Here is a 13,153-nt window from a genome sequence, read left to right as displayed (position 1 = left end):
GCAAAACCTACAAAAATAGGAGTGAGTGAAGTTAATTTCAGATACATTGAATCTCTCACTAGTTCTTTATTTCAGTGATTTTAACATTAAGATGTTATATAGAACAGATTTGTCTTAAATGTGTGCTGTAAAATCAGACATGTGACCAAGGCTGTTTGGGTGGGCACGCCCCCTTGGTACTGGACACACCCCCTTGGGGTGACCATGTTGTCCTCCTTTTTGGTTTCCAAAATATGGTCACCCTATCTTAAAAACCCCAAAAGGAACAGAGCAGATCGAACATGACAGACAATTTTCTCAGTATCAAAAGGTGTTTGTACTATACTTGATAGAAAAAACAATAGAAAAAAAGAATTGATAAAATGTTGAACGTTACATATGATTAAATCATTACACGAAGACTACCAAAGTTTAGAATCCTACCTAATTCTGTTTTAAAATGGGTAGCCATTGGGTTTTCAAATAGTCTAGCCTTCAGATAAATTCCTTGAGGTGTTTTGTATTTCTCACTAAATATTAAATGGTGATGGTGTTCAGTATTGAACGAGTTGTTAGTTCCTAGATGTTCACTCACCTGGAGCCCAGTTTATATATCGTAAAGGGTGGTTGTCAATCCACTGCCAGCCACTGTCAAAATCCAAACTGTTAAGACCAATCCAGTACATAGTATATGAATTGCCGGTTAGTCCTATTTAAGGAAAAGGAAACCAGTTGGATTGTACTACATAGCCAGGGGTTTTAAAGTTATGAAGCAAAAGGGAAACAAAAGAAGATAAAACAAAAAAACTTGGCCTGATATATGTATGTATGCATTTATTTATTACATTTCTACATTGTCCAATAACCGAAGCTTCACAACAATTAAAAATCATTAACTACAAGACAATAAATAACAACATAAAAATGTAAAAGTTTAAAACTGCATCATAAAAATAAATATAATAACCAAATAGAACCTAGCTGCAGTGCAAAGGTCTAAAATACAATATTAGAGCTAGAACAGCCACTAAAAAGCAAAAATGCCTGATAAAATAAAAAAGAGTTTCACCTGGTGCTAAAAAGAGCATAGTGTAGGCTCCAAACGAGCCTCTCTGAAAAGTTCATGCCACAACCAGGGTGCCACAGCAGAAAAGGTCCTCTTCTTAGTAGCTACCCATCTCACTTCCTTTGGTGGTGATTCCCAGAGAAGGGAGCTGATTTAGGGTATGGGCAAGTAATTGAGGTTGCCAGTTTTTCTTGTGGCATGACTTTTATACTTTTTATGGCTTACATGAAGCAGGAATTTATCTCTATCATGCAAATGTGATGATTCATGAGCTTCAGCCCATTTATTTCTGCTTGTCATACAATTGTTAAAGGTGCAAGGACCTGCCAGAAGATATGGGAACCCTTTGTGCAATGGATAATCCACATTTAGATTGTTTGAAAATGATTTAACCCAGATTAATTTTTCTGGGGAGAAAACGTGTTTTCCTCATATTATGTTTTTGAAATCATTTGCTATAGTTAAGACAACATTTTGTCGTGAGAAGAATGTATTAAGGTTGGATCACTTTTTAAGGTATGCTTTGTTATGTTATACCTGCCAGATATGTTTGTTCATGTAGTTCTCCGATACTCAATAATTCTGCATTCTGTTGCTGACAGCTTGCTCTGGCTGATACCATGTAAGAGCTGACTGGGTGTTGATCTGGTAGAGATCACCTGTCCAATGATTTTTGGTCCAGAAGAGTTCATTATGGCTATCTGTAAGCATTATTAACAATAGCGTCAAATCATTGTATCACCAGTAGCAAAGTTAAATTCACACGTGAGCTATATTTGTTTATTTAATCATCTCGATGCTACTTTGCTTAAATAATATCCAAAAGCACTTTGCAGAAACACAAAAGTCTGCTTCATTCCTTATTTGCATGAAGAAGTGTTCACACAATCAAGGGTCAGCAAACCCATCAGGTCATGCAACACCCCCCTGTCTTGCCTGACAGCCATGCATGAGATTTGGACTTCTCCAGGGGGAAAGCATACACACAGAGAACTTTATAAGTGTAGGCTTACCCGGGACTTGGAACTCTGCATGAACCCAGGTCTTGTGGAAGTTTAAGTGTGTGTAGGCCTTTCCCCACTAAGAATGTGCATGTCAGAAGAAGCTGCATGTGCTGTTTTGTGGGGCCATGTGAGCACCCCTTCACACAAACAACATATGAAAGGAGCCAGAGAAGTATACTCCAGCCTTTTTGGGTTGACACTTGACACACTTGTGATTTTGAGATGCTGTCAGGTGCACGCTCACAAAATGGCTGCAATAGGGTCACCGTGCCCATTCATAAAATATCAACCATGGTGGGCATGTCCAGTCACAAAATACTCATTTCCCAGAAGCCAAACTCATGACAATAAAAGAAAAGTAATTTGCCCATGAACCTAAGTGCAAGGCAAAGTTGGGGTCTGACCTCCAAAACACAAAACCACTCTTTTGAACCAAAATAAAGATGGCACTGGAAGGCATCACTTTGCTTTGCAGCAAACCAACCACTGAGATTTAAAAAAATGTAATGAGAACAATTGTAAGAAATTAAATTTAAAAAAAACCAGGAGGGGCAGGCATCTTGGTGGGTGCCAGTAGAGGTGCCCATGGGCACCCGGGCACCCATGGGGCACCACATTACAGATCCAAGGGCAACAGTTACAAGTAAAGACTGCTTAGACTGTAAACCTCTGGACAGGATTGTCTTTTATTCTGCATTTTATACTGTGGTGAAGTACCAATAAATATTATAGTTAATAGTCAGTCAATCAACTTTATTTCATAAAACCATAGGTTCTTACAATTTGTGCCCTCAAAAAGAGACACAGGCCGGATCTACACTACTGCTTTAAAGCGCTATAAAACTGTTATAAAGCATTTTAAAGCAATAGTGTACATCCGGCCACAGTCACACACACAAAAGTTCAAATCAATTCATCATGTGCACAGTCTACAGCAATAGTTTAGGACCTTTACTCTAATCATTTTAGCAGGTACTGCAAATTAGGCATGTGCTCCGCTCCGATTAGGAGCGTAGAAGCAGTAGCGGATTGGCCTGCTTCGCCTTACCCTGAGGCGGAGTAGAAGCGGACCGCGTACCCCTAGAAGCAAGGCGAAGAGAAGCGCCCATTTTTCGGAGCTCCTCTTTCAGGCGGAGCGCTCTGGTCGCCATCTTGAAACATTTCACCCATAGGATTGCATTGCGGGAAATAATCGCGGATAACTAGGTTCTTTTTGAAGCTATCGTTCTGGAAATTCTTGTGCACAGAGAGTCGTGGATGGGGGTCATTTTGAGACTACTCTCAGCTCTCTGTGTCATGTGGGTCGCGTGCTAGAATTTTTTTAAAATCGGGTCAACAGCGCAGCTCAAACGGTGATTTTCGGCTTTTCGCCCATAGGATTGCATTGCGGAAAAGAATCGGGGATAACTGGGGGGGGGGTTTAAGCTATCGTTCTGAAAATTCTTGTGCACAGAGAGTCGTGGATGGGGGTCATTTTGAGACTACTCTCAACTTTCTGCGTCCTGTGGTTCACGTGCAATATTTTTTTAAAAAATCGGGTACATTTACAATACAAACGATAGAGTAAACCGGCTGCGGCGCGGCGGGGTTTATTTGAAGTGATGACAGGCACATTCAACTCCCAATCCTGATGAGAATTGATCGCATCCTCCAATCCCAGCGTTGGAGGGGGGGACTAAGGCAGAGTCATCCTGAGATCTTTGAGCTCTCAGCGTCTTGTGGGTTTAGCTTTCATTGGGAGAGGTCTACTTAGCTAGCTGCTGGCTGCTGTGTACTTGGAGATAGATTAGGATTTTAGCTTGGCGCTTGTGTTTGTTTGCTTCTTTCTGACTTTTAGCTTAGTTTGCCCTGTGTTTTTCCCTTACTTTGATTTAATATAAACTTTATTTTTAAATTTTGGAGTGTGTGTTTGGTTGGTTGGTTGTCCCCCCCTTCTCTCTATTAAAGCCTGACTGCTTTTGTGAAAGCTTTCTTTTGAAAGCATACACACACTTCTTGTCCCATTTCCCTACATATAGTATATTCTTATACATATTATTATATTCTTATACATGGACACATGGATAAGCTATCATGGTGCCGAGTTTGAGGTTTCTAACTTGCAAATTGACGGAGCTATCGAAAGGGGTGTGACTTAGGGTTATGGGTGGTGCGTTAGAGGTTAGAGCCGCGCCAAAAATCAGGGAATGATGGGACTGCTTTGAGTCTGGGCGTCCATGTGGACACATGGATAAGCTGTCCTGGTGCCGAGTTTGAGGTTTCTAACATGCAAATTGACGCTATCCCAACGGGTGTGAATGGGGTGCCCGATTTTCAAAAATTCACCAAAAATCAGGGGATGATGGGATTGCCTTGAAACTTGGCGTGCATGTGTATACGTCCATGAGGTGTCATGGTGCCAAACGTGAGGTTTCTAACTTGAACAGAAAAAAAGTTGTTTACTTTTTTAGCTTTCAATGCAACCCTATGGGGGGGGGGAAAACGGAGCTCTGATCCGGATCCGGAGCTCCGAGCGGAGCGGAGCGGAAGTGGGCGGAGCGTGGGCGGGGCGAAGCGGGCCACTCCGAAAATGGCAGATCTGTAAATGAAGCGGAGCGGGGGGTCCGTGCACACCCCTACAGCAAATAAGACTATTTGATTCATTACAAAAGGATCCATATCTACAAATAGTTTATACATCTGCACAGGCAAGGTTATACCAGATATTCCTCCCAACAAAGGTGCAAGGAATTTTCCCTGGGACTTCCATACAGTTCACAGGAAAATATATAATGAATAATACCCTCTATTTGTGGAGCCCCACATAAAGTAATATGTTGAAATATGATAACATTTATATACCTCCCATCCAACTATGCAGAAGGCATAGTCATGGAAGTATAATTCTGTAAATGCCTTCCTTAGCTCCGAGTGAGTCATGGCATTAAAATAATTAGAGAAAGATAGCTCACACTTATAAATTCTGTTTGTTGAATGGTTTCCATGTTTTTATTGGCATCCTGTGGGTATAACCCATTTCTAATTTTAACCTTAGTTTCACTTAGACAAAAGGAAGCCAATGAGAGAAATGAGCCAGTTTTTCAAGACAGGAAGAAGTCCAACCACCCTTGTTCTTCTGTTCTAAATAGCAAAGTTTAGCCAATTGGTGGTCAGGCATGAAAAGATCCTGACATTCCATGTTTCAATTGCTCTCAATGATAGACTGGACTGATCCTGCCCAACTTTGGTTTCCTTTAGAGTAGGGTGGGCAACTTGTGCTTCTGTGGACATTTGTCCTACAACCCCCACCATCCCTCACCGTTGATAGCTGAGACTGATAGGACTTGTAGGCCAAACATTTGGAGGGCACAATTTGCTCACCCCTGCTTTAGATACTATATTTCTCCTTTGGGAAGTAGGGAGAGTTGCTCACAGAAAATAATTCAGAATTCATACTTTATGCACTTGACACCTGTTACCCCTCCTCTACTATCAGAGCACTGACAGAAGAACTTAGTGCACTGGGCATGCTTGTCGTATATGATAAGAAGATCCCATTGACTTGAATGGACTGGGCTACTTAACACATAATGTAAAAACAACAGCAACAGTATGAACATGCATACATGTTCAGATTGTACAGCTCCATGTTCAGGGCATTCTCAAGTTAAAATAATAATTCTGAACACATAACTATAAGGAGGGATATAACTGTCCAAGATATCCATATATTAAACTTTTTCTCATTCCTGTATGACTACGTTTTTATCCATGAAACTCCTCACGATGGTTTACATACTTCTAACCCTCTACCTGTTTATCTTCACAACAACCCAGTAGTGTAGGAGAGGCTGTCAGAAACAGAGTGTTCACTGGACCAAAAATGGTTGTGTTCCAAGTATCGTGCAGGTGGCTACACTTTACATTGTTACTTAAAGTAGATGTTCACACAGAACACTGAACATCCGTTGATACTGTAGTATGTACATTCAGATGTTTGTGGGAATCTGTCTACATGCATTCATACCTGATTGGTACACAGATGTTAGATTCCTACTTAATCCAGGGAACAGATAATTTCCACAGCTGTATCTGAGTTGAATTAACTTACATATAGTTGTGTGAACTGATGAACACATGTTAACGTAATATAATAAAAATATTACTCCAGGGCCAGATCCACACCAAACAGGATATAACACTTTGGAAATTGTATATAGAACGTGTCCTGGTTCTGAACAGCTGTCAATACCATTATATACCATTATAAAGCAGTAGTGTAGATCCTATCCTGGTGTCATTGGGACAACTCTCAGTCAGAGGGAATTATTGGCTGGTCTTTACTGCACTGGATAATGGCCTCTAGTTTGGATAATGGCTAGAGAAAGTATTGTTGCTCATCGCCCTTCTAGATCATGTGACTGGAGCAACTAGGCCTGGCTTTTCCTATATAACAGTAACTTTATCATTAGTTCTCCAGTCTAAGCAATTCATTTCTGGAACCTGCCTTCGAATACATATCTGCCTCTGGCTTCTAGACCTTGACTTTAACCTGACCTGATTCTCCAGCCCTTCCAATAGACCAATATGTGGAAATTCGTGTTTGTTTTTTTAAATGTGCATTTCAAAGCACACAGTTTGGGAATTTGGGAACATTTCATAGACGCATAGAGTTGGAGGGGGCCATTTAGGTCAATGAGTCTAGCCCTCTGCTCAGTGCAGGTATCTAGTTTAAAGCAGCCTTTACAGATGGTTGTCCAGGCCATAGCTAGACCTAAGGTTTATCCCTGGATCGTCCAGGGCTCAAACCTGTTCATCTAGGTGACACACAGGGGATCCTGGATGATCCCAGGATAAACCTTAGGTCTAGCTGTGGCCCCAGTCTCTGCTTGAATACTCTAGTGAGAGCCCTCTACCTCCCCAGGCAGCTGGTTCCATTGTCTGACTGCTCTGGCTGTTAAAATGTTTTTCCTAACGTCCAAACAAAATTTGCTTTCTTTTAACTTAAGCCCATTATTTTGTGTCCTACAATGTTGGATTATAAAGAATGTTGGATTATATACCGCCCCATAGCCGAAGCTCTCTGGGCTGTTTACGAAGGTTGCAGCTGTCTTCAGTGTGACAACCCTATAGGTATTTGAAATGTGCTATCATATCCCCATCAATCTTCTCTTTTCAAAGCTAAACATACCCAGAAAATGCACTCCTACAGGCATGCACAATTGGAGTTGTGAACAGACCTTTCGCGTGATTTGCAAACAGAAACGACATTCTTGTGCATCCCTTCTGACCACTTGCAGGCATGATCCTGCAGGGCTCTGACATATCTACATCTATCCTGTTAGTGGTATTCTTTTTGTTCTGACTCACTGGGGAAAGAGGTTTCCCTCCTCATTTTGTGCTTTAGTTTCACAATCTCTAAAGAAGAGGCAATGACAACAGCTTCTGTTTTCAATATATATGCAGAAGAAATATTCACCTAAGCAGCAAGTATATGGTGGCAAAGCAAAAGCTTAAACACCATCTTGTAAAGAGTTACCTTTTAATGGGCAATATCCAACTGAAGAGTCTCTATCTACATCTTCAGTTGTTCCACACCAAAGTTGTCTATGATCATCACCATCTGGTAAGCACTTAGCATGCCACTTATTCAAATACTTGAATGGGAATACACAGGGGGCTCCAAAGGCATTGCCCTCTATGGTAAACAGATCTAAAAGGAAAATTAAAAGTATACTGTGTTAGGGTGGAGTAATTCTGAAAAGTATTGAGATGAGAACAGAATTAAGTAAACCAGAAATGCTTCAGACAAAGCCCTTAATCCAGAGCTCCATGTGTACACTGCTCTATACATGCTCTCTGTGTGTGTGTGTGTGTGTGTGTGTGTGTGTGTGTGTGTGCACGTGCACGCGTGCGTGTATACAGGCTTCCATGTTCACATCAATGGAGGGAGCCGTCTTAAGGACCCATATATGCAATACTGAAGAACATAAGAAGAGCCATGCTGTATCAGACCAAAGGTCTATCTAGTCCAGCATTCTGTTAACACAATAGCCAACCAGCTTCCTACGGGAGGCCCACAAGTTAATTATGAGTGCAATAGAACTCTGCCATTCATGTTCCCCAGCAACTGTTATATGGAGATAAACTGCTTCTGATAGCGGAGGTCATGAATACCCATCATCACTAGTAGGCATTGATAGCCTTACCCTCCATGAATTTGTCTAATCCCTTTTTAATAGGACTCAGGTTGGTGGCTCTCACTACATGTTGTGGTAGAAGATTCCAAATTTGCTCTGTGTGAAGCAATACTTTATATGTCCTGAGTTTCTCACCATTCTGCTTCGTGGAATGACCCAGCTTCTAGTTTTATGGGACAAAGACAAAAATGACTCCCTACCCACTTTCTCCGCACCATATATAATTTTGTACCCCTCTGTCATAGTTCCACTTACTGACTTTTTTTTCTGTGCTAGACAGTCCAGCACATCGTAAATTTTCCTCGTAAGGGAATTGCCCCAGCAGCCCCTTGTTTCTTTGGTTACCCTTTTCTGTACATCTTTCTGGTCTACAATATGCTTCTTGGGGTGCAGTGACCAGAACTGCACTCCAAGTGTTTTGTTACTTCGACTGAAGTAAATGGAAAGTCTTTTTGAACCCGACAGTATGCATAGTATGTGCCCTGGAATTCTGGTGCCTGGACAAGAATTGCTCACACTGAGTAGTCGGGTTTCCAAATAGCCGGAAAACTACTGGCCCAGCCACTTGTGGTAGAGCTAGCATGGCATCACCATGCAAAGGAGGTGAAAGCAGTGGGGTTTTTTACACACACACACACACACACACACACACGTGTGTGTGTATGTGTGCGTGTATGTGTGAAAGTGGCAGGAGGTACACAGCACATGGAAATGGATATGTGTGTGTGTGGTGTGCATGTTGCATGCACGTGGATGTACATCAGTGAAGCAAATGCACAGTTTAACCAAGAGAAAGAAGTGTAATGCTCTGAAATTTACCTTCGTAGCCTTTAGAGCATAAAGCATCTTTTGTTCCATAGATCTTCCAGGCACTCTTTATTGTGGATGATTGAGACACTATCACTTTGCCCTTACGTTGACCTTCAGGATGTAAAAATAGATCTTCTTCTTCGAGTGCTAGAAGGTTGTTATTTTTGCATTCCCATTTCTGAAGTCCAATGGTCCTGTTACAGGAGGAGACTGTGACTGGAACCTGGTTTGTTTTCGAAGGCACTGCTAGGCATTGCTTCACGGCCATGTTCAATATGTGGTTATCAGAAACCCACTTAAAATGTTGTCGTTCATTATCTGTATTACAGTAGTCCAGGATGATGGTGGAACTAGATTCTTGAAGTTGCATACAAAGCTTGAGGTTTTCATTATATATCAGAAAACTGTCACTCTCTACAACATTAAGATAGAAAAATAACAGTAACATTGTGAGACTGTGTTTTAATTATTATTTTAAAAAAATTGGCTTGTTTTATGGTATTACATTTCTACAACACCCAATGGCCAAAGCTCTCTGGGTGGTTCACAACAATTAAAACTATAAAATACAACAACCTGCTAAAGCATGTTATATACATAACTTTAGGAGTTTAACACTACAGTATAACACCAAAGTGAAAAAAAATGAGAATCAGTGTAAAAATCTTAAAATACTATAACATAGTTAGGGCCCAATCCCATGCATGTTTAGAGAGAGAAAGAAGTCCTACAACCCCCAGCATTCCCCCACCAGCGAATTGTGCCCTTAAACAACAAAAGCTGAAGGACTAAAATGTCTAAGAGAATAGAAAGGTCTTCACATGACATAGGGTGACCAACTGTCAGGATTTCCCCGGATTTGTCCTGGTTTTTGTTCTTTCCATGGTGTCGGGGGGGATTTTCTATAATTTTCAATAATGTCCTGGAATGATACACCTTCCTCTTTAAGGCTGCCATTAGCATGGCAGGAGGGAATGACATGCTTTCTTGAGGCACGTCATTCCCCCACCCCGAGCTCCAATTGAGGTCTTAAAGGGGAAAGTGGGTCATTCGTGGACATTATAGAAAAGGCCACAATTGGAGTGGATGGTGGTGGTGCAGAATGAAATCCTTTCCCCTCCTCCACTCCAATTGGGTTCTTTAAGGTGGCGGGGGAATAACGTACTTTCTGCAGGACTCAGAAAGCTGCTTCCCCACACACACACTAGGTGTCCTCTTTTTTGGTTTCCCAAATATGGTCACCCTACATGACACTGAAAAGATTCTAACACAAGGGGCCAGGCGAGTTTCTCTTGGGGGAGCATCCCACAACTGGGGGTGCCACGACTGAAAAGGCCCTCTTTATTAGACACCAACCTCACTATTTGGTGGGGCCTTTGAAGATGATTTTAGAGTCTAGGCAGATATATGAGTTCCGCATAGCTTGCAATGTGGCAACCACTGACACAATAACAGTGTCAAAAAATCACAATAAGAAACAATCAGATTTAAAGACATAAGGGAGAATTGGCTCCCAATTAATTCTGCAGCTTATTTTCACTATCCAAAATAACGCTATGCCTTATTTATCGTTCATCCTTCTAAATATGCTTTATTTGCTGTTCTTATGTTCCATTTTATTTTATCAATAAGACTGAGATAATTCTAATGTTGTTAACTTCTATATTTAAGCTACATTATATTATCTTTTTGCTAAGCTAATTTTAAAAAAAATCTTATTAAAGAAAAGTTTAAGAAACAAACCAAATCCAAAACTGCAGTATGTATTATTTCTAGAAAATCGTTGAGGGTCAAACTAGACATGATATAGGAGATATGAACGGACCAGAAGCCAGCCTAAAAGTTCTGGGATGTCTCCAAAAAGGAGGTGGATAGTTCATCTAATTTTTTTCTTAATTATTGGTTTAATAAAAAAAAAATAGAGGGGGGGCAGAGAAAATTTAGAGGGGCAGTCTCCCCTCCCCCCCGCCCCAGCTCGGGCCCAGCACTGGCTTCAGTTCCCAGTTAGTATTTTGCTAAAGGTATCACAGAAAGGCCAATTTCAGTTTGTGATATAAAGGGAAGAGGGTTAACCTTTTCTCTCCAGGCCAATTCCCTCCCCCCCCCTCCCCGCACCAGTTATTTTTAGGGGCACAACGGAAAACATGCAGGAACTTGTATTGCGCTAATACATTTCCCTCTCTGTCACTAATACCAGCTTTGGTGTGGGTGGGCAGGGGAGGTAATTTGTATCAAAGCAAAGGTGCAGGATGAAGGCTAAACACCCTTTCCTCAGTACCATGAACATGATACAAATTGTTCCCCACCCTCCAGCTGCTTTTAGCGAAAGAAAAATACATGTAGTTTGACCTCCACGTAAGGTTCTTAACTAATCTCTTATCCAATAGACATAGGAAAGATCTAAGATATAAGCTTAAGTTCTGAAAGATTATTTAAAAGTACCTAGAAGAACGCATATGGTAAGAAACGTAATGGAAGTGAAGAACTTACCTGATACCTGGAAGGCTGGCTGAATAAGAACCAAGAGAGTGAGGAGCTGAAGAGCATCCATAGGAGAGAACAACAAACCCTTCTACAAAGTTATCCTGAAAATATGAAGAATCAGAGTTATCTGTTTTCAGGAACTTCTTAAATGAGTCAGGAAGAATGAAATTTTCACTTTTGGGTTCAAGATTAGGAAATACGTGGCATTGTATATATCTATAACAACATTTTGCTAAGCTATTAATTGCTTCTGTGGGGGGAAAACCCCTATTTCCACATAAAATCTTAGGGTAATGTCAATAAAAAACTTGAATTCTGTCACTTATCCTGGTGGAATTCACCAGCTTAAAAATCAAGTTAACAGAGTTAAACGCTAAGGAAAGAAGATGGGAAGGAAGTGAAAGAGAAAGACTGCACTTCTTAATAGGGTGACCGCTTATATATCACTCAAAAGAGGAAATGCATCATACACACACACACACACACGCAAAAGATACAGATTTACATAAAATTTGCACATACTGATTTTAATATAGAGAGCCAATTTAGATATAATTTCTCAGATTTAAATAGAAATTCAATATATCTCACTGTAGTGGGGAAGACTACGAGGAGGTGACATGTATGCCTGCCTGCCTGCCCAATTGCAAACTGTTGATGGGCATCTTCAGCCCCCTGCTTTCCCATGATTCTTTATCTAAACTGGGTTTGGACAGGACAATCCTTCAGACCAAGATGCCTTCAAGCAGAGGTCTGTCCTCTGTAAAGTAGGATAGACCAGAACACCCATGTGGTACCATCAGGTACTGTCAGACTTCTCATAGCTGGGGTTTGGTTCTGCCACAGAGGGGGATGTTGCAGATGGGAGGAGGACACAAGAAATAACGACGCAGACACCAGAGCTTGGGTATAACTAGGGCCTCTTTAATTAAACATGATAACTCACCCAACCTTGATCTGCATGTGAGTGTGTGGGAATCCAAAAAACCTAACTCAGGCAACTGGCCTGGATAAAGGGCAAGCTACTCGGCCAGGACATAAGTTGGTTTGAAAACCAGCTCCTTTCCTAAGCATCATGTGCGTGCTTGGGGGCAACCTCACCATGTTGCTCCCTCTTGGTGCCACCCAACTCCAAGTGAGTGAAACCGTGAGGTTCCCAAAGGCAAGCCACATCCTGGGTCAAGAGCCACTCAGCTCCTGAGGACCAGGCCTCTGAACCTGCCAATCACCTTAAGGTGCCCGACGAGTGCTCACCAACCTCAACTGATATCCCCAGATTCCCGCACAAGCCCACCAAAGAAGGGTGTTAAGCCTCTGCTTTAGCGCCCTATGCCCCAACCTGGGATAACGTTCCGCAAACTCACCTGCAGATCGCGCAGGAAAATATCATTCCCTGCGTCAGAGAGCTGAACTCCATCGGCCCTATAAAGTTCCTCTCTGGATGGTAAAATTTCAGGGTAAAGGATAACATATCCCCCTCGTTCCTGTAGGAACAAACGAATTTCCCTATTGACCTTCTTAACGGCCCTATTTAAACCTCTGGCATCCGGTTCCTTGTGCCAATGACGCCTCAGAAGCATGTTAGACCACACAATGCACGTGTCTGGCCAGCGTCTCCAAATGATGTCAAA

The 13,153-nt window shown here is 41.6% G+C and overlaps 1 protein-coding gene across 1 annotated transcript in view; it reads right to left on the bottom strand.

The window, feature by feature from the left end:
• LOC134395016 (macrophage mannose receptor 1-like) overlaps positions 1–11,589 on the bottom strand; it is a 55,588-nt gene extending 43,999 nt beyond the window's left edge. Inside the window, 6 exon segments of the mRNA XM_063120992.1 lie at positions 575–688; positions 1,583–1,657; positions 1,660–1,746; positions 7,568–7,741; positions 9,048–9,452; positions 11,529–11,589. Of these exon segments, the coding sequence (XP_062977062.1) occupies positions 575–688; positions 1,583–1,657; positions 1,660–1,746; positions 7,568–7,741; positions 9,048–9,452; positions 11,529–11,589 (916 nt within the window).
• Positions 11,590–13,153: the final 1,564 nt, after the last annotated feature.

The sequence above is a fragment of the Elgaria multicarinata genome, chromosome 1, assembly GCF_023053635.1.
Source record: "Elgaria multicarinata webbii isolate HBS135686 ecotype San Diego chromosome 1, rElgMul1.1.pri, whole genome shotgun sequence".
NCBI lineage: Eukaryota > Metazoa > Chordata > Lepidosauria > Squamata > Anguidae > Elgaria > Elgaria multicarinata.
The sequence above is the reverse complement of the archived record's forward strand: the minus strand, read 5'-3'. Positions and strand labels throughout refer to the sequence as shown.